This window comes from Equus przewalskii, chromosome 4, assembly GCF_037783145.1.
Source record: "Equus przewalskii isolate Varuska chromosome 4, EquPr2, whole genome shotgun sequence".
In the NCBI taxonomy this organism is placed as follows: domain Eukaryota; kingdom Metazoa; phylum Chordata; class Mammalia; order Perissodactyla; family Equidae; genus Equus; species Equus przewalskii.
In genome coordinates this window covers 36,086,909-36,109,672 of record NC_091834.1, presented here as the reverse complement: position 1 = coordinate 36,109,672, position 22,764 = coordinate 36,086,909, and the positions used below count along the sequence as shown (strand labels likewise).

Below are 22,764 nucleotides of genomic sequence, written 5' to 3'. Positions count from 1 at the left end.
AGAAGGTTTTCAATTTACTTTGCCTAGATCCATCAGAGTAATCACTATCTAGGGCAGCTATAGCCTTATGAAATTTAGTTCTTAAATAAGACTTGAAAACCAAAATTACTCCTTGATCCATGGGCTGTATAATGGATGCTGTGTTAGCAGGTGTGAAAACAACATTACTCTCATTGTACATTTCCATCAGATGGAGTGACCAGGTGCATTGTCAATGAGCAGTAATATTTTGAAAGGAATATTTTATTCTGAGCAATAGGTCTTAACAGTGGGTTGGAAATTAAAATATTCAGTAAACCATGTTTTAAACAGATGTGCTGTCACGCAGGTTTGTTGTTCTATCTATAGCACAGGAAGAGTACATTTAGCACAATTCTTAACAATCCTAGGATTTTTGGAATAGAAAATGAGCACTGGCTGCAACTTAAAGTCACCAGCTGCATCAGCCCGTAACAAGAGAGTCAGCCTGTCCTTTGAAGCTCTGAAGCCAGGCATTGATTTCTCCTCTCTAGCTATGAAAGTCCTACATGGCATCTTCTTTCAATAGAAGGCTGTTTCATCTGCATAGAAAATCTGTTGTTTAGTGTAGCCACCTTCATTAATTATTAATCATTATCTGGATAACTTGCTACAGCTTCTATATCAGCACTTGCTGCTTCCCCTTGCACTATAATGTTATGGCCACAGCTTCTTTCCTAAAACCTCATGAACCAACCTCTACTAGCTTCAAACTTTTCTTCTGCAGCTTCCTCACCTCTCTCAGCCTTCACAGAATTGAAGAGAGTTAGGGCTTTGCTCTGGATTAGGCTTTGGCTTAATGGTATGCTGTGGCTGGTTTGATCTTCTAGCCAGAGCACCAAAACTCTTCATTCCAGCAATAAGGCTGTTTCACTTTCTCATCATTCATGTGTTCACTGGAGGAGCACTTTTAATTTCCTTCAAGAACTCTTCCTCTGCATTCACAACTTGGCTGGCTGGCACAAGAGGCCTAGCTTTCGGCCTGTCTCAGCTTCTGACATACTTTCCTTAGTAAGCTTAATCATTTCCAGCTTTGATTTAAAGGAGAGATGCTTGATCTTTCCTTTCACTTGAACACTTAGAGGCCATTGTAAGGCTATTAACTGGGCTAATTTCAATATTGTTGTGTCTCAGGAAACAGGAGGCCCGAGGAGATGGAGAGAGAAGGGGAAACAGCCAGTGAAACAGTCAGAGCACATGCAGCATTTATTGATTAAGTTTGCTGTCTTCAGTGGACGCAGTTCGTGGTTCCCCAAAACAATTACAATAGTAACATCAAAGATCATTGATCACAGATCACCAAAACAAATATAATAATAATGAAAAAGTTTGAAATATTGCAAGAATTACCAAAATGTGACATAGAGACACAAAGAAAGCAAATGCTGTTGGAAAAACGGCTCCAACAGACTTGCTTGATGCAGGGTTGCCACAAACCTTCAATTTGCAAAAAGTGCAGTATCTACGAGGTGCAAAAAAATGAGGTAAGCGCTGGCCCAGTTCGCTGGTTCGGATCCCAGGTGTGGACATGGCACCACTTGGCAAGCCATGCTGGAGTAGGCGTCCCAAATATAAAGTAGAGGAATATGGGCACGGAGGTTAGCCCAGGGCCAGTCTTCCCCAGAAAAAAAGAGGAGGATTGGCAGATGTTAGCTCAGGGCTAATCTTCCATGGAGAAAAAAAAAGAAAAGAAAAAAGAAATTTAAAAATATTAAAAAAACTTTTTTTAAAAATGAGGTATACCTCATTTTTGAGAAAAGATGTAAAAGATGTATAAAAAAATAAAGATGATTCTTAAAGTCTGTTGTAGTTGTAAAATTACCATTTCATCATCTGTGTTTCCTGTTAGACCTTGAGCACTCTCTCCACCTTCACTCTGCCTTTCCAGTGGCTCCTGGTACTGGGGTTCTGTTGTCCTAGTTACTTTCCTAATACTTTCCTTTCTTTCTCAGCCACATTTCTCAAATTAGTGACTGACACCCTCTGCCGCTCCACTTCCTCAGCAAATGACTCAATTACTCCCAACAATCTGACTTCTACCCTTACCATTTCACTAAAACAATATTCCTAAAAGTTATTAATACCTTTCAAATCCAAAAGCCTTTCTCAGTCTTCTAATTCCTTTACCTTTCTGCAGCATATCACATGACTGACTACCTCTTCTCCTACAATGCTTATAGAAAAATTCTGGAAGCTATTAAAGCAGCAATTTAAGAGCATTATTACTACTATCAAAAGTAAGCTATTTTCTATGCTAACTCGCTTGAGAAATATGATGCAGTCCCATCAATACTGGTGAGTCACTGCAGCAGGGATTCTCTCGCAGGAGGTGGGCATGAAACAACATACATAAAGGCTTGTGTAAAAAGCCTCAGGAATTCTGCCATTAGCTCCCCTCCCCCTGAAATCCTAGGACATCCTTCCACCACAATGTGAATCAATGTTAAGAAGCATTCCTTAAAAAAACAGTTTCAAGTTAATGATTGATGCTAACTAACTAGTGGGCAAAGGTGACACAAGCCCAAGAGATGAAATGACAAAGACTTTAAAAGATTAATAAGTATCATGAATAATAGCTGTAAACAAAATATAAGATCAGAAGGGTTCTAGAAGTGCAAAGAATTGAGACTTCAGATATACGAAAGAAACACAAATGGCTGTAATCTCTTAACATAAGTAAATGAAGGGCATTCACATTTTTGGTATGTTTATCAATTCAGAAGTATAAAGTATATATACATGAATAACATTAAAGAAATACTAAAGTTTCAGATATATATTTTAATCTGATTAGATCAATGCTTTACAAATAAAGGTCTACATTTTTGGTAACGTAGATACTCTGTGATTCAATCTATAATGCTCCTCACTTATACTTAAATACATCTACACAGAAGAACTATGAATTACATATGGATTGGCGTGAATGTAGCTGAGACAAGTCTGTTCTGTTGTATGTATAGCAGTGATGATACTATAAAGAGTAATGATTTCTTAGCTAGTTAAGATCCTATCTTGGGGCTGGCCCCGTGGCCGAGTGGTTAAGTTCGCGCGCTCCGCTGCAAGCGGCCCAGTGTTTCGTTGGTTCGAATCCTGGGCGCGGACATGGCACTGCTCATCAAACCATGCTGAGGCAGCGTCCCACATGCCACAACTAGAAGGACCCACAACGAAGAATATACAACTATGTACTGGGGGGCTTTGGGGAGAAAAAGGAAAAAATAAAATCTTTAAAAAAAAAAAAAAAAGATCCTATCTTACACGGCTGATTTTATCTCAGCCTGTTGTTAGATGTTATATGTATACACATGAAATACACATATGGAAAAATTCAAACTTAGTAATCAGGAGCACTATAATGCAGATTAAACAGCATTTTAAAATTCCAAATATTTTTTAAAAGACTCCACTAAATGTATTGAGTAATATTTATCCCTTGCTTAGGGAACTGATCAATTCTAGATAACATAGCTATAGGTACCACTTGTTAACATTTGCTATATCCAATATGTATAAATTTTATAAATTGGCTACTAAAACTCAGGAGAAACGTGGAACAACATCCTGCTAAAACTGTTACTCTCAGTATATGTTTAAGTGACAACTATTATCTTCAAGGGTGCTAGCAAATTTTTAACTGCTCATGATTTCATTTTATTCCCAAGGTTGACTGGTTAACTGTGGGTTTGTCTTTAATCTTTCCCTAAAACAAGGAAATGACTTTATTTAAAAGGCGTGCAGATTCTTTTAGAACCACAAAAGGGACAAAAATGACTAGTTAAATTAACTGTTAAGATATAAGCAAAACAAACACTGACTATTACATATTACCAAGACACAAATTTTACCATGCAGAATATTAAAAGAACGAAGCTTTACCTCTACGCAGGTTCTCATCCCCGAGGCAGCAGCATAGTGCAGTGGTGTGTTCTTTTTGTTATCAACGGCATCAATAGCTGCTCTCTCATATTCGCCTTGGTCAAGTTTTGCTCCTTTCCATCTTAATATCATCTGTAGACAATCTGCTCTTCTGGAATCATCTTCTGCAGGGCGTGCTAAGCGAGGATGAAGGGCTCCTTCAGATATCATAATTTGAGGCCCCATACACAACAAATGCATAGATGTTTCATTGTGCACATTCCGTTTATTTGGATTTCCATCTCTACCAAAGAGAAAAGTCCTAAAATGGTAAAGGAAAGGATGAAAACCAGTTTTTCCTACCTTGAAATAAGAATACACAGAAAATAAAAAGTTAAAAATAAAAACCCTGCTTCTTAGCTGCCAATCCATTTTCTACTGAAGTATTGCTTCACAATAGGTTGAATGAATAATTCCTACAGTTATAAAAAACTCCATTCTAGAATAGTATTACTAAGAAAAACAAAGTTGAATATCTATAGTATTTGCTAATAAGATTAGAGAAGAAGGGATAGTAAGGGAAAAGAAAGGGAAGGGAAGGGAGAATGAAGGCAAAGTGAAGAAAAAGGAAGACAGGAGAAAACGAAGGGAGGAGGAAGGAAAGACACACAAAGGGCTAGACTAGAGCCCAACTTAGAGACTAACATGTCAATAACATAAATGCTTAGAGTACATTCTTAAACATTCCACACCAACTGTTTTCTTTTTTCTTTATTGCTCTGCCCTGTTTCTCTTAAACACATATTTATTTGATAAGGATGGTGACAATTAATAAGCACAGCAAGTAATGCATGAGTCTGGGACTAAATTTTAAATCTAGGAAAATTTCCTCTACTAAAAGTCATTGGCTAGCCTTTGAAATAACAAGGCATATATTTACACAGTATAACACTTTTTTTTTTTTTTAAAGATTGGCACCTGAGCTAACAACTGTTGCCAATCTTCTTTTTCTTTTTTCCTGCTTTTTTCTCCCCAAATCCCCCCAGTATACAGATGCATATGTTTTTAGTTGTGGGTCCTTCTAGTTGTGGCATGGGGGACGCCGCCTCACAAGGCCTGATGAGTGGTGCCACGTCTGCACCCAGGATCCGAACCGGCGAGACCCTGGGCCGCTGAGGCAGAGTGTGCAAACTTAAGCACTCGGCCACGGAGCCAGCCCCTCCACAGTCTAATACTTTTTGAGGGGAGTAAGCTGTGGTTAGTTCTAGAAGACCAATATCTAATTCCAAGGTGGTAGCCTTTACCAATGATAGGTCTAGGTGAGCTGCCTTAACTACTGCCAAATGCAGATCTGAGGTTTGTGCCCAGCTCCTAATATATCCTTGAGCTAGGGTCATAGGATGAATAGTTGAGCAATTCAGTCACTATAATAGGATATTGGAAAATGAGTTGGAAAACACCCCACTATAATACAGTCACCCTATACTAGAAAACATACAAATACACTATGAAATGGGCATACAAGTCCCATATCTGAAGATGAGTGCCTATATTTACCGTGGAGGGCTGATATCATTAGCACTCCTATGTCTACATTCAGAACAGCAGTAGGAAGAAAGCAGAGCCAAACCCTAAACCCTAGTTACATCTGGATTGCTCCTAGGTTAATTTCAGCTTAGAACACACAGCTCTGACAGCAAATACTGACCTGAGAGGAACTAGCACAGACTCTTCAATTTGAATGAGTTAGCCAAGCTGGAAAGCTCTTATGAGAAAAAGACTGAGGAACAGGTCCTAAGGCAGTAGAAGGTTCCAGAGAATTTTTAGAACAATTGTGGATCTTTCCTTTTTTTTATCATTCAAGACTCTAGAGAGCTCAGCAGTACAGTCATTCAAAACCAACCTATTAGGTTTTAGCATCTACATTTATTTGAATTGTCCTGAAAGTAGACATGAAGTCTCTGGAGCAGAAAGAAATGAATTACCATTACTTATAATAATCATGCCGTTCCTCATATCCCAACTTCCCACTGGGGTAATGCAAGCAGAGCCAGATCAGACGTCATCCTCTATGTATTGGGGTCTTCACTGTAGGAGAGTGTGGTAGGCAGAATAATGCCCCTGCCCCAAAGAGGTCCATGTCTTAATACCTGGAACCTATGAATACCTTACCTTATGTGGTAAAACGGACTTTGCTGATGTGATTAAATTAAGGTTCTTGACATGGGGAAATTATCCTGGATTATCCAGGTGGGCCCAATGTAATCATGAGTCCTTACAAGAGGAAGACAGAAGGGTCAGAGTCAGAGAGAGACTGCTGTGGCCTTTAAAGGTGGAGGAAGGGGCCACAAGCCAAGAAACGCAGGCAGAATTTGGAATCTGGGAAAGGGAAGGGATTCTACCCTAAAGCCTTCAGAAGGAATGCAGCCCTATCAAAATCTTGAGTTTAGTCCAGTGGAACCATTTCAGGTTTTTGACCTCCAGAACTTTAAGATAATAAATTTGTGTTGTTTTTAAGTTACTAAGCTTGTGGTAATTTGTTATTGCAGCAATAGAAAGTTGATATAGCAAGGAAGCCCAAAAATAAGACTCTGGGAGGCTGGTATAACAGACCTCCCCACCTCTGGAGACATGCCAGGGGGAGGCGGGGGTGGGGAGGGTGGGGGGAAGAACCTACTCCCGAGAGTGTAAACAAATTGTCCGAAGAGAAAATCCCAGGTTCTTACCCTTTGGAATGTAAAATAGGTCTCTTAGGGGGAAGAAAACACTAGCATCTCTGTATTTTAGAATTTATGGAATGTCTTCATGGTCTCAAGTCTCATCCACTCTTCACTCCTCTTGAAATGTAAACATATTATCTCCTGGGACTCCTGAGTTCTCAATCTCTATTCAGTCATAGTTTAGCTTTCAAAGCTTGTTTTTTAACTCGGGTCCCAAGTTTCAGTAAAATTTGCTCAGAAAGCCCTAACCGTGCATATTTTCTCTACTGTCCCACATAACCTTTATTGCCTTCTGATCCCTGCAGAACATGTGTAGGCTCTTCATTGATTGCTCTGTAATTTGGTTTTCTAGGAACTGACCCAGACTATCTACACAAACCCAATCCTATTTAGAAACCTCTTTACACCAGGTTTCCTCTGCCAGTTCAGTTTGGTCACTCCCTTCTTTGTCTTCATATAGCATCCTAATTATATACTAACTCATTAGATTGAGCATAGTTACTTTCTTACATATCTGTTCCCTTCTCCCACTTCGCTATAGGCTTCCAAGGCAGGGTGTATATCCTGTCCTATCTTTTTTTTTGTTTTGGTGAGGAAGGGTGGCCCTGAGCTAACATCTATTGCCAATCTTCCTCTTTTTGCTTGAGGAAGAGTGGCCCTGAGCTAACATCTGTGCCCATCTTCCTCTATTTTGTATGTGGGCTGCCACCACAGCATGGCTTGATGAATGGTGTGGGTCTGTGCCTGGGATTCGAACTGGTAAACCTGAGCCACCAAAGTGGAGCACGCTGAACTTAACCACTACACCATCCTGTTGGTGCCCCCCCTCCCAATCCTGTTCTTTCTTGAATCCCCAGTGAAGTGTCAGAGACTAGCAAATTCTTGGTATAATTTTGATAAACTGAATCCATATTGCTTTTATGATCTAGATCAGTGACATGGCAGTGGAGATCTCCTAAGACAGCACTCTAGATCTCTCAAGCCAGCAGCCAAGAACATGGCATCTCGTATAGGATGCCAGGCTCCAATCCTAGTTCTGTCACTTTTCAGCTGTGTAATTTTGGGCAAGTTACATAATAGCTCATTAACAACTAATATATATGGTTCCTACCCTTTGACCCAGTAAACCTACTCCTGGGAATTTATCCTAAGGGAAATAACTTAAAAGAAAAATCTATAAAAACAGTGACAATCAATAAATGGTGTTAGTTTGAATAGAAAAATTTGGAATCACTTAAATCTCTGGTTATAGGAGAAATGGGAAACATAAATCATGGTATATCTATATAATAGAAAATTATAATAAAGTCATTAAAAAGTCCATCTATGAATGTTTATAGCTAAAACTAGAAGGGAAGAGAATAATTCTAACAGCTGTTTAAGGGAGGCAGAACATGGGTAGTTTTATATATTTACATAATCATCATCTTGCTAATTAGTTAAAAAAAGTGAAAATAAATATTTTCCCTACGTCAACAACTGATGATAAAATTCCCAGTCATATTTCCCTGTGTTCATAATGGTTGAATTACAGTGGATTATAACGGATAACTAAAATTAAAACCATACTCTAAAAATGTGTTCAAGATTAAAACCTCTTCTGAGAGATATTATTATTAACAACAAAGAAAAATCATTTCTTTGAAAATTTAATTTAGGAAGAAATTATTAAAATTAATTCAGATTCTATAAAATTCTGTGCAATCACATTTATCCTTCTAATCAGACCTCTACACCATATCCTAACTTCTTATAGGCCCCTTTCTCTTGCATATTCCACCATCATCTCACATTCAACTGGGCTCCCTTCAAAAGAAGTCTTCTCTCCCAGAGCCTCAATTTGTTGCCATAACACTCTTATTCTCAGTTAATAACATGTACATACACCTTCAGTTCGTTTTCAATCTTCTCTATCATGCAACAAATATTTATTGAGCAGTTGTTATTCGTCAGGTACTATTCCAGAAGTTAGGCATACTGTGAAGAAAACAGATTAAGTCCCTGCCCTACGGGGTTTGCACGCAAGAGGAGTTGGGAGAGGACTGAATTTCAATCCACTTAAAAGAACTTAATAACTCCTGAAATATAAAAGAGTCAAAAAACAGAAATCAATAATTGGAAATTCTATTTTAATTCTCAAAGTCTGCAATTAATATATGCTCTAATAAAGATTTTATATTTTATTTATACCAAAAGACAGGCCCCTTTTATTTCCAAATAAGCAAAAGAAGCTATTCTGTAAAATCTAAGGAATAAGTATTATAATCTCTATTTTATACATGACTTTCCCAAGAAGATACAACTAATGAATTGCATACCCAAACTAGAACACACTGAATTTCAAGTCTAGCAGTCTTTTTGCTACATTAAGTAATAGCTATTTATGACTATGGATTTAGTTTCCCATCAAAGAGGCCCTGTAACGTAGTATAATGTAAACACACAGCATTTGGTTCAGAGAGATATGGATGCAAACTAGCTGCTAAACTGTCAACTACTCTTCTTTAACTATAGTACTGTCCCTAAGAAGAGACGAAAGTTATGGCTGCTGCAGCAGGTACCAGAAAGCTAAAGGAAACAAGGATAAAAACCAAGGTCTTATTCCAAATGAGTGCTTTACTTCATGGCTACGAGGTCCTTGACTAGGTGTATCTACCTTGGTCTACCCACATATGTCATGTATTAGGAATCTAGGCAAGCTGAGCCAGTGTCTATACTGAAACTAGCAGGGAGGTACCCCAGATTACATGAGGCAGCATGAGAAAATAATGGCCTTCAACTTGGTAGAAAGTTTAGCAAGGTTAAATTCAGTGAAATATCTGAAGCTATCTAAAACACAAATAGTTAAAATAGAGTTGCTATTTTACTTAATACTGATGAGTAAATGCCATTTATCCTTATTCTACATGACACAGTGTTAAGAGTAGTTTCTTAATTCCAAAAGCAAGTAATCAGTTAAAATAATAATTTTATTTGTGATTTTCTAAGCACTAAGTAAATTTTTAAAAAACAAAAGAATACACAAATTAAAGAAATTAGAGTTGCTTATTCTTAGGAAAGAAGAGGAATACAGTAATTTCTGGGTTTAGTATAGGGTTTTAAGGGCTTTAATAAAGAAGTTATGAGCCATTGATCTCCAAACAATTAAGGAAAAAAAAAGAAAATGCCCAAACACTTTAGGCTGAAGTCAAAAGTCAAGTATAAAGTAAAAATATAAGTATAAATATTGGTATTCATATATCATAATGGTAGTCCAAACTGTAACTAAAAGAGAATATACAGTCACCGTTTCTGTGGGTCTTTAAATTCTCATTCAGTAGAACGATAACCATAAGATGGTGACAGACAGACATATTCCTGCTTAGAGGAACAAGGAACATAAGACCAGATCAGTAATTCTTAAACTTTTTGCTCACAGGACCCTTTTACAACTTTAAAAATTACTGAAGATTCCTAAGAGCTTTTGTTTACGTGGGTTACATATACTGATACTTACCATATTAAAAATTAAAACAAATTTTAAAAATGTTTATTCATTAAAAAAAAACCCATTACATATTAAACACTTGCAACATTTTAAAATGAAAAATACCTATATTTAAAACAAATTAAGTGAGAAGAATGGCTTTGTTTTACATGTTTACAAATTTCTTCTAATGTCTGGCTAATAGAAGACAGATGGATTCTCAAAGCATTCAATCTGTTGTGATATGTTGTTTTTGTTCACATATATGAAGAAAATTGTCTTTTTTATTAGAAAATCCAGCCTTTATATGATAATAAAATACCCTTTTCAGATAATTGTGAATATTCATATTTGATATTATACCAAAAATTCAACAAGTGGTCATTTCTTAAACATTAGTTGCAACATAGAATCTGAAATTATATCAATGAACTTTTTGTATTCTACTACATTAAAATCCATTGGTCTACCTTCTAATTTGAATAAATCTTTTACCCAGGCATAATTTTTAAAAATCAAATTCTGATCTTCTGAAAAATACTGATTCACTGAGTAACACAGATCTAGATGTTGTCACATTTCATTATACAGTATTAAAAAAAAATCACATTAGGTTATATCACCACCAATCTTATCAGAAAAGTCTCTAAGTATTAGGCAGCTGCCAAGCTGAAGGCAGTGAATACGAGTTTTCCAACATCCTAATATTCACTTGAAAGCTCAAATTTTATCATTAGCAACAAATACCGTCAATTTTTCCTTGATTCATATGCTCACTTAATTCATTTTCAAGAAAATGTTTGCCAAGTATCCCAGTCTGAATAACCATTTTTTTTGCTGTGGTTAGTTTAAAATGGTGTTTCAGGAAAAGTAAGTGGTTCAATTCACAACTCAAACAATAGTACAAGTGCTCCTCTTCAAAGCTATCACCATACCACACCAATGGCAGAAGTGCTTCATGCATTCTTTCCATTTGTCACAAACAATATTAAAAAGATGTGTACCCAAGGATGGAGATTAATTAAAACTAATAATTTTTACTGCTTTGTCAAGAATATTTTTAAGTGAAATTGGCTTTCTTTTTTTTTTAAACTGCAAGTGCCTGGCAGTGACAAATACAATGATTATTAGTAAAGTTTGGTGCCACCACCTTGATTCATATAAAGGCGTCAGTAGTTGTATCCTCCAGTTTTTTCACTATCACTGCAAATGTCAACACAGTGAAAAAGGCAAATAACATCTTAGTGTTAGTATAAACATAGTTCAACCTCATGTACCCCCTGAAAGAATCTCAGGATCCAGGAGTCCTCAGAACATACTTAAGGAATCACTGGACTAGGTAACCTTCTTATATGGTGTTTTCCAATTTTATAAAGTTTATTTATAAACTAAACTATAAATGGTTAAAAAATATTTTGCTACTCGGTTTCTTTTATGTTAAAATATACATACTACCTTAGTAACATTAATATATAAATACATTTTACTCGGTATTGCAAGCAATTTTTAATTAATCATATAACAAAACCTGATACTAAATATTATTGGAGTGTTCAATATTAGGAGGCAAAAGCAACAGTTTTTAATGTTACTGAAAATGTTCAACTTAAATTAAGAAAGCCTTCATTGATTTAAGCAATCAATAGTTAATCTACTGAGAACATTTGCAAGTGTCCAGCATTGCATTTATGATATTTACAATCTAGTAATGAGGAGATGAGTTTAATAATGATAGGGCAGTTTAAAATCTAAGTTGTAGAAATGTCAGGAAGAATACTGTAGGTCACAGTACTTGAGAATGAATTCATAAAAAAGGCAGAAACCAAGTTAGGATTTAAAGGACAGGGAATTAGAAAAGAGAGAAGACATCTGAGAATCAAGGAGCAACAACAATAAAGCTAAGGGAGTGGCATTTCTAAATGTGGGGAAAGCAACAGGGAAGTTAATCAACCAGTTTGACTGATAAGATCATGTTAGAGAGTAAGGAGAGATTCCCCTAACTGGGTAGAATGAGAGCTGTGTAAAGAGAGCTTTGAAAGCCAAACAGAATAATGCATACAATAGGGTATTGTTATAGGTTTCTCATGAAAGAAAGAACACTAAAAAGGCTATACTTCAGCAAGATTAATCTGGACATGAGAATAGAACAGCAAAAGATTTGCAAAAAGCACATTTAGGAGTCAGATATTTTCCATTTGGGAGCAGGGGTTGATAAGAGTGAAATACGCTTGGGAATGGAAAGAAGTAAAACCAAGAGATAAGACTTAGTGAACTCTGTTAGTAACAGGTTAGATAAAGGAGAAGATTAAGTCAGGGATGATCTGAAGATATTTAGGGTTACAGAGGTGAGAAGTAGTAACGTTACTGAGTATATATTGTATGCTAGGCAGCATAATAGGCACACTAATTAATGTAATTGTCCCACAAATTCTATGAGATAGATACCTAGTTTATAGATAAGGAAACCAGATTGACTAAGTAACTTGCCTTGCTAATAAGTGGCTTAAGTAGCTGTGACACATAAATTTATCTGACTGTAGAGATAAGAAGCTGTACAGCTCAGTGGTTAAAAGCCTAAAGCTGTCAGTCCTCCCCTGGGCAATTAGCTTTGCCACTTACAGGCTGCAGAGTTCTGACAAGTTGCTTCCCTTTCTGTGTCTCAGTTTTCTCTAAAATGAAGGTAACGAACCACCTCACAGAACTGTAATGAGGATTAAATTAGACAATGCATGTAGCGCACTGCTAATAGTGCTTAGAAAATAATAAGCTCTCAATCTGTTTGCCATTATCAAATCAGCACAATATGCTAGTGTCATTAACATTGGGTGACCCAGTTTTGGAAAGAAAAACATAAAATTTCAAACAAGATGAGTAGGAGGTAGCTTTTACGTAGGTATTTTTAGAGAAATGAAAATAAAAGATAAATACAAAAAAGAGAGGTTACAGAAATACCTATTTTTAAGTCAAGAAATACTTATTTTATTTTTAAAATGTTACAGAAATACCTACTTGATAAAGTCATGGGTCTGGATGACCTAAATTATTTATGGAATTCTTCTCATTCACAAATCCTGATCATAAAAATATTTACTTGCAGAATGATTTTATAAAACTTCTGTTTACTTTTTGTAAGATACTATGCTAGATGGTAAAAGTACAAAGAAGGTACCTTTAAAAAGTTGTAATTTAGGTAGGCAGGGAGAAGATACACAAAATTATAAAATATAATGAAATAGTGTACACCATACAAGTAATATCAACAAACAAAAAAAAGCCATAGAAGTTAAAAAAAAAGATTGAGGTTTCTACCGGTTGTAACAGGCTAAGGAGACAGATAAAGCCTTGACAGGACCTTGAAGGAAGGGTATGATTTAGATGAGACAGAAAGCTGAGAGGAGTGGGGAAGGGGGACACTCCTGGTAGAGAGAGCAGCAGGGACATGGCAAACATAGCACACACGGCATGTTTCAGGAACACCAAAAAGAGCAGCTTAATTTGAACAACAATTGTATAAGAAATATAAAAAAGGTTGACAGTTCAGTTTTTTGTCAAGTTCTAAAGAGCTCTGAATAGTGATTTAAAAATTATATTTCACTGTGTAAGCAAAGAAGTGTTTCTTTCTTTCTCTTCTAGCATCAGACTTTCATAGCTGCATAATCTACTTCTAAAAATTAAATCTGTTTAGAACTACTTTTCTATCCTTTACTTCTTTCCTTTTATAAGCTAGCAATGATCAAATTTAACTCCCATGTAATTAGGTAAGAATCTTCATATAACTATATTTACTGTCACTAATGTTTTCTTGTTGAAGAGGTTTTTTAAAAGTTTCTTAGTATTTTCAGTTTAAGTAAATGTTTTGCTTTTAGAAAAGTCTTTTCAGGTAACTGAACCCCATTAAGAGAAACCCAAACCTGATCATGACTAGATAAGGCAAAAACATTTGTTTTTCAATTTAAACTAGCTAATCAGAGTTTAGAACTTTGCTGTAGGCTCCACTCCCTGAAACTTCTTGTTAGCTAACAAGTACTTTTCTAGAATCAAAATGTTGTAAATTAAATACTATACTATTATCTAAAATTCATACTATGAAACTTAGGATCAAAATACGTTTACAGCAACAAGAATACGTGAACCAATCTCATTATTAAAACTTTTGGTCTAATTTAGGCATAATTAAAAAATCATACTTAATAATTTAGGCATATTCAGTTTTGCTAAGTTTAATTCACCACAATACCATGTAACATGCACATATCTAAGTATATTTTCAAAGATCAGGGTTTTTTTCCCTTTTCACTAATTTGTTATACTGTTTGACAGCAATACTTACCTTAATATCTTATTCATTCCATGTCTGGCAGCGTAGTGTAACGGAGTGTTGTGCTGGTAGGGCTCCCCATAAGATGTATTTGGATCAAGGGATTCTTTTAGCTGAGGGTTGTTTTCATATATTTGGCAGGCCAGGTTTTCATCACCATTGATGAGAGCTTTACGGAATTTGGTGGTTGTATTTCCCATGTTTTGTTTTGTTTTTTTCTGATAGACAGTGGCACTTTTTTCCTTCCCCCTTCAGCCACTTCTTGAATGCTACTGCAACATGTTTCACATTCTAACGGAGGAAAAATTACCAAATTAGATTGTAAAGCAATAATTATGAAGCCGTAACCTAAAGAAACAATGTCTAGGAACACTAATAACATCTAGGAAGCATATTTAAGGGGATCAACTATATAACATTTTACCAAATTTATCTTAATAGCCAAAACATCTCAAATTTTTAACATTGCCCATTAACTTCTTGTTAAACTGTAACATCTCCCTGCACAGAGACTGTTAAGAAATCACAGGCTGCACTTTGTACTATAAAAGTTATTTACATATATGGGCTTTTCAATTTTCCTCTTCACACGGACAGGAAATGAGCTTCACTGAATTTTACGGTTGAATACACTTAAATCTCTGTATAAATTATGTATAAATCTGACTCAGCCAGTTTGGGGTAGTGATAAATGTAGGAAATTTTGCTCAAATAAAAACTGCAGAATAGGTGTTAAATTATAGTAAAGGAAAAGTGAAACTGCTCAGTACTTTCAAGGACACCAGAGCAAGATTTTTCAAATGTAAATATATAGGACTACACAACTCACTGATTAATCAGATAGTCACAGCAAACTGATAAAACTGATTATAACTGATTATACACAGAACAATGGAAATAGTGATTATTCTACCTTAAGACCATTAAATTTATTTCCTTCTACTAAAGAGAATTCAAAACAAGGCTGAAAACATCAAATGTTTATGCATATTATGTTTGGAAAGAGGTTATGATAATTATCATATGGGCATTTACTACTGAAGCAATGTGAGGTGGGTGGCAGAGGAAGGACACGGAAACAATCACTGGACCTGGAGTTTGAAATGTCATATTTGCCTACACTAGCTGTGTAATTTTGAGCAAGTTATTTATCCTTCAAAAGCCTCAGGTTCCATGGCACCAGCTTAGTGGCCTAGTGGTTAAGTTCAGCACCCGCTGCTTCAGTGGCCTGGGTTTGGTTCCCAGGTGCGGACCTAGACCACTCGTAGGCAGTCATGCTGTGGCGGCGACCCACATACAAAACAGAGGAAAACTGGCACAGACGTTAGCTCAGTGCCAATCTTCCTCAAGCAAAAAGAGGAAGATTGGCAACAGATGTTAGGTCAGGGCCAATCTTCCTCAGGAAAAAAAAAGCCTCAGGTTCCTATCTGTACAGTAAAGGAAAATGACCATTTCTTAGGGATGGCTGTGAGGATTATCAGTGCTACTTTATTCAACGTACCTACCACATTCTTTGGCTAATGTGCTCAATAAATGCTAGTTTCATTCCATCCTAATGTTTCTGAATCTATTCTTGAACTATGATCAAAATTAGTGACAAGGCAAACAGCATATGCAAAGGTAGGTATGAAGTAAAAGGCCTATTCAAGGAATGGTGAGCACAGATGGAGTTCAGAGTCTCTAGTGTTGGACTAACAGGCCATAAAACTGAAAATAGGTTGGGGCCAGACTAAGAAACTTATACTTTAACATGGAAAGAATGGATAATTAAAGGCTCTTATGCAGGGCAGTGTCATAACTACTTTATGCTTTAGGAAATTAACTGTTGTGACAGTATGGAAGACAGACTAGAGGGAGGAAAACTTGGAAGCAGAATACAAGAGTCTATCATGTTATCCAATTAACTCACTGGCAGGCTGGACATTAAAATATAGCTTTAAAAAAACAGTTGAAAATAATATGTACTTGTTCAACACAAGTTTTGTACAGGGTAGTAACAGTTTCAACAGATTACAAATTAAAGGACTGAAAAACAAAAGAGTTAAGCTTCCTGTAAAACAGAGGCTCTCAACCTTGGCCATAATAACGGGGAGAACTTCAGAGTCCCACTGGCTGAGCTACATCTCAGACCAATTAAATCAGTCTCCAGGGGGTGGAACCCAGGCATTTGTATTTAAGCTCCTTAGGTGATTTCAGTGGGTGCACATCACTGCATAAAAAGCTCCTAGATCCCTCCAGCTAAATGGTTATAACTGAGCTTGGAGATAAAGGTGAGCAGGCAGGGTAAGACACCTGCTAAGCCTCTTTTAGAGTAGAGAGGCACATTTTCTGGCCCACATCAATAGTTAATGAGGTCACCATTTGGGTCCTTTAAAGGTTCTTTGTTATTGACTTTTTATTTTAAATATACAAATACATATGCATAGTAGTAATTTTTGAAAACATGAATAAAGAAAAAGGACAAAAAACCCATAGTTTATTTACTGGAAGATAACTACTATTAGCGTTTTGAAAAATAACCACCCTGTTTATAATATATGTAAATATATTTGTATACCTATATACACTACAAATATTTATATACACAAATTAGATCATTCCTCATAATTTTTACATTTTTATTTAGCTTTCCAGAGGGTTGCTGAACCTTTAGGCTAAAGTACTACTCCTTTATCATCCCATCTTGAATGACACGAGTAAATCCCTCCCTCACACACCCTTTACTTATCACAATATACTATTGCCATTGGGAGATTTTTCAGGTACAGACTGGATGTTATTTTATTTATTTCTTTTGTTTTTCACAGAATCTAAGAGCCATGTGTTTATTCTCAGTGAAATAATTTGTGTTTTGTTGTACTGCTTTAAGCATTTTAAGAGTTTATTATCCCTAATGAGAACTCCACTAAGTTTATTGTATATTTTTATCTATAACCAAATATAAAGGATATCATGGGGGTTCGAAAGAGTCTTTCCTAAGGATTTGGAAACTTTCAGTTGTTTTGGTCTTATCTTTCTACTCTGATAGCATGTAGCTCAAACCATAAACATTTTCAGAGTTTTAGGTTAGATTAACACATAACACATCTTCTTTGATTTACATTACTTTAGTGAAATGTTCTATAAGAAAAACAACTTCTATCCAACATGTAAAAAAAGAAATATTTAAGAAAGCAATGATATCTTGGGGTACTTATTTAAAATAACAAGATACTTTAAAAAATCAATAATACTCTAAATGTGCATTAAATATCACTGTCACTCGTTGAAAAGCATAACGGCATCTAGAAACCTTTTTGTAGTCCTCTTTTATTTTCAAGTCTGTTTCATTTTTAAAATTTAAGTTCAATAAGCCTGAGAGTCACCAGGAAATGCATCACTTAAAACAGTCATAGCTCCACTCCCCCTCAGATTTAGTCTCACAAGACTTGCCTAGAAATTTGCCAGATGTGTCCTTTTGCTTCTTCATAGCCACAGCTAGTATAACCTGAAGTGATTGTTCCCTCCTTGTTTGAATCAAACCCTTAAGTAATATTTCTCCAACTCCAAGGTAAATCTATGCATAGTGCTTCATGAGGCTGCAGATGGATTATCAGAGAAGTGAAAATAATTCCTTATTTTAGGCTTCTAAGTTTTACAGGAAAATCTAGGCAAATCCTCATCATCTTTCACTAGGAAAGCACAGCATTTGATAAGTATTTAATGAAAAAAATAAGAAAAATGTAGCCTGTCAATGGACTCCAGAAAGCCTTCCCTAATTTCTAATTAACTTTTAATTGTGAAGGGCTCTATAACTCTAGGTTTAAATCTTTGTCTCTCAACTTTCCCATTCATAGGTTAATAATCTGCAACAAAAACTCAAGTGCACTTAAACTAACAAACTACTCCCAGAAATCTTTTACAGAAGATGAAGTTCTTCAGAAATAAATAACCAACCCCTAATTTATGTTTTCACAAAATTATTTTTAAAGTCATGATTATGGATTGAAGTTGTTGACCTAAACAAAATAATTGGCTCCCATTCTTCAATTAACTAGAAGAAAATTCAATATTACACACACACACTCAATCCATCCTTCTGCAGCTGTCTGCACTATTGATAAAAATAACAATCTTAAACCCATAAGTAAACTTTTCTTTAGCCAGAAAAGAAACAAGCAGAAAGTTCATTCAAACAGTAGGTCCCAACCCCGCCCAGCTCCAGGTTGAAATCAGAGAGATGTCTCTCTAGGAAGAAGATTCCAAAAGCTCAAAGTCCACAGAAATGCTCTAATTGTTACTGTAATAATACTTAGAGAAAAGGAAAAGATGGTTTAAAAAGAGACTCTAAGAGAACTTTCAGGAGATAAAGTAAAAAAAGAAATAAAGATAGAAGGAAAAAAATCCAGGAAAAGTCAATATACTACAGCAGACAAAAACCATGTGGGCAAATAATATATTAAGCTATCGACTCTGTTCATTCTCTCATTCAACAAGCATTTATTAACCTGTAATAATTTTCATTTGTCACTATGCACCAGAATCACCTGGGGAGGTGATTTCAACTCATCTAGGGAGAACAAGGCCAGAGTAAGAATTTTAAAAGCTTCCCAGTAGATTATAATACACAAGTGAGTTGAGGATCACGGACTAATTCTTAAACTATGCAAAGCCAAAGGTGTTGCCAAGAAGGGTGATGGCAAGGAGAAGTGTAGCAGGAGTTGAAAAGACCTGTGCTCAAATTCTGTTTCTGTTTTACCAAGTAACTTAACCTCTTTGAGTTTTGTCCTCATCTGTAAACCAACAGTATTAATACCTTCCTTCAGCCAACAAATATAAATAAACAAATGAAAATGACTGTACCTATGAAGTTTATATTCTAGTGGAAGTAAAGAGAGAAACATTGTAAGGCATTGATTTTATCCCGTGTGCAATACGGAGCCATTACAAGTTTTTGAGCTAGATCTTTCTCAGGCTTTAGCATTTTTAGAAAAATGCATTTAAGGTTTATCCTTGTTAATGCATGAATCAATAGTTCAATCCTTCTTATTGCTGAGTACTACTCCATTGTATCCATCCATTATATGGATGATCACTGTTTGACTCACCAGTCACATATTAAAGGACATGTTGGTTGTTTCTAGTATCTGGCAATTGTTAATAAGGCCACTAAAACATTTACATACAGATTTCGTGTGAATATGTTTTAATTTCTCTTGGGTAAACATCCAGGAGCAGAATTGCTGGGACATGTGGTAAGTTCTATGTTTAACTTTATAAGAAACCACTGAACTGTTTTCCAGAGTAGATGCACCAGTTCATTCCTTTCAGCCACATATGAGAGTTACAGTTGCTCTGAATCTTGGTCAGCATTTAGAACCGTCAGGGGTTTTTTTCCTTTTTTGGTAGCAATTCTAATAAATCTGTAGTGGTACCTCACAATGGTTTTAATTTCCATTTCCCTAATGACAAACAATGTTGAGCATGTTTTCATAAGTGTATTTGCCATGAATATATCTTAATTTGTAAAGCGTCCGTTTAGATCTTTTGCCAATTTTAAAGATGGATTACTATTGAATTTGAGCTCATCACATAACAATGTTTTGGTCAACAACGAACCACATATATGGGAGAGGTCCCATAAGATTAGTTCCATACAGCCTATATGTGTAGTAGGCTATACCATCTAGGTTTGTGTAAGAGTACTCTATGATGCTTGCACAATGACAAAATCGCCTAATGATACATTTCTCAGAATGTATTCCTGTTAAGTGATACATGACTGTATTCTGTAAAAAAGTCCTTCACTGGAAATACAATTTGCAAATATTTCTTCTAGTCTGTAGCTTCTCTTTTCATTCTCTTAATAGTGTTGTTCACAGACCAAAAGTTTTAAATTTTGATAAAGTCAAATTTATCATTTTTTTTCCATTTATAGATTGTGCTTTTGGAGTCATATGTCAAACTCTTTGCCTAACCTAGGTCATAGAAATTTTCTCCTATATTTTCTTCTAGAAGTTTTTTAGTTTTAGGTTTTCTATTGAAGCCTGTGATCCATTTTGAGTTAATTTCTATATAAGGTTTGACGTATAAATTGAGGTCCATTATGTTTTATGGATGAATATCCAATAGTTTCACCACCACTTGTTCAAGAGTGTCCTTTCTCCATTAAATTGCCTTTGTACCTTTGTCAAAAACCAATGGACTATATTTGTGTGCATCCAATTCTGGACTCTATTCTGTTCCATTTTTCTGTGTCTATTCTTTCAGCAATACTATATTGTCTTGATTACTGGTAGAACTGACATCTTAACAATATTGAGTCTCCCAATCCATGAATATGGTATTTCTCTCCATTTATTTACATCTACTTTGATTGATTTTTTTCATCAACGTTTTATAGGTCGCATCATACAAATGGTACACATATTTTGTTAGATTTATACCTAAGTATTTATTCTTTGAGGGTGCTGCTATAAATGGTACTATAAAAAAAATTTCAATTCCTGTTGTTCATTACTAATACATAGAAAAACAACTGAAATTGTATATTGACCTTGTATACTATAAATTTGCTAAATTCACTTATTCTAGGAGGTTTTTTTGGAAGATTTTTTTGGATTGTCTAAAGTAGACTCATGTCTTCTACAAATAGAGGTAGTTTTATTTCTTCCTTTTAAACCTGCATTCCTTTTATTTCTTTTCTTGCCTTATTGTACTTGTTAGCTAGACAGACTTTTAAATTAGTGGGCAAAAGTTTGAGGAAAAATGGGATATTTGTATAGACTCAAAGTATCTCCCCCAAGATATTTAATAATTACAAAGTGAAAAATGGCAATTTTACAGTGGAGAAACAAGGGAAATACCACCTTAACCAAGCGATCAAGGTTAACACCAACAGTAAAATATTGACCTTATTTCCTCAATTTGATGCACTAAAAAAGGGTACATTACTTCTCTAGTATTCTCAAGAAAGATGCATAACATCAATCTAAATATGAGAAAATAGACAAATTGAGGGACACTCTACAAAATGACTGGCCAGTACTTTTCAGAAGTGTCAAGGCCTTGAAAGACACAAAGAGACTACCTAACTGTTCACAGATGAGAGGAGACTAAGGAGATGTGACAATAAATGCCATGTGGGATCCTAGTTTGGATTTTGGAACAGAAAAAAAGTTATTAATGGAAAACTGCTGAAACCTAAATAGAGCATATAGTTTAGTTAGTAATATTGTACCAAACTCAATTTCTTAGTTTTGATATACAAGATGTTCACATTAGGGCAAGCTGGGTAAAGGGTAGGCAGGAATTCTTTGCACTATTTTTGCAACTTTTCTGTAAGTCTAAAATTACTTCAAAATAAAAAGGTTAAAAAAAAAAAAAAGATTCTCCTAGCTCCTGTGTTGAGAACAGACTATGGGAAGGCACAGATGGAAAGAGAGAGACCAATCTGGAGGCTACCAGGGTAATCTGGGCAACAGGTGACAGTTTCTTGGACCAGCACTCTAGAAATTAAGGTGATGAAAAGTGTTTGGATTGTTGATATATTTTGAACAGTATTTCCTGAAAGAAACCCTTAAAGAGTGTATAAATATAGCAGTCTGGCTTGTTAATTATTCAATAGAATAAAATAACAAATGGAATAAAATAAGAACGACATTCTAAATTCACAAATCCTTGAAGGCCAGTTTCTAACTGGAGTATAAGTAGGAAGGACACTCCAAGAAAAATTAATGCTATTTACTATTAACTTTGGTACCAAACTGCTAACCCCTATGCCTCTCTTACCCCAGAGTATTAAAGCTGTGCCATGTGTAAATCACAAGGTCTACAGGCCCCTCTAGCCTAGAGTTCTCTGACAGCGAGAAAAGACAGAGGAAGAGGGGGGAAAAATGGTTAGACCAGCTGCCTGAACCTAAGCCCTATCTGCATTCCTGCCACCAAAAGGTACAAACCCTAGTACTTAGGTCCAGCCATGTCCCTAAAGCTTCCATGACATTAAAACACCTCATTTGGAGGGGAGTAAGGAAAAAGGCATGCCTTGCCCTCACCTAGAGCCTAGGGTGTATAGTCAGCTTCAGTGATATAGGGTTCAGGATTTGATCATGTAAGTATGTAGGTAAAGGGGTAGTGGTAATCTTTAGGATTTACCTTCTATGAAATCCTCAATGGCTTCCTACAGATGGCAGGATATAGTCAAACTCTTAGGAAGTGCATAACTAAGGCTGTACCAAAATGTTTTTAAAAACAATGAGTTTGCCTGAAGCCGGGGACTTGCATAGGAGAATAAGCAGAGGTAAGGGTGGATAGCTAGGTAGGGCTGACCCTTAGAATCTCATCCTAAGAGTATGGCTTCAGTCTTAACTTTCTCAACTTAATTTCAGGTCATCGTGGTTCTTAAT

The 22,764-nt window shown here is 35.8% G+C and overlaps 1 protein-coding gene across 3 annotated transcripts in view; it reads right to left on the bottom strand.

The window, feature by feature from the left end:
• The window catches only part of ANKIB1 (ankyrin repeat and IBR domain containing 1), a 134,359-nt gene that overhangs the window by 73,059 nt on the left and 38,536 nt on the right, over nucleotides 1–22,764 (bottom strand). For all 3 annotated transcript variants that reach the window (XM_008517346.2, XM_008517351.2, XM_070617489.1), the window contains exons 2-3: nucleotides 14,393–14,671; nucleotides 3,898–4,198 (exon numbers count right to left, since the gene is read on the bottom strand). In XM_008517346.2, coding sequence (XP_008515568.1) covers nucleotides 3,898–4,198; nucleotides 14,393–14,580 — 489 coding nt within the window. In that variant the 5' untranslated portion in view covers nucleotides 14,581–14,671. The remainder of the gene's footprint in view (nucleotides 1–3,897; nucleotides 4,199–14,392; nucleotides 14,672–22,764) is intronic.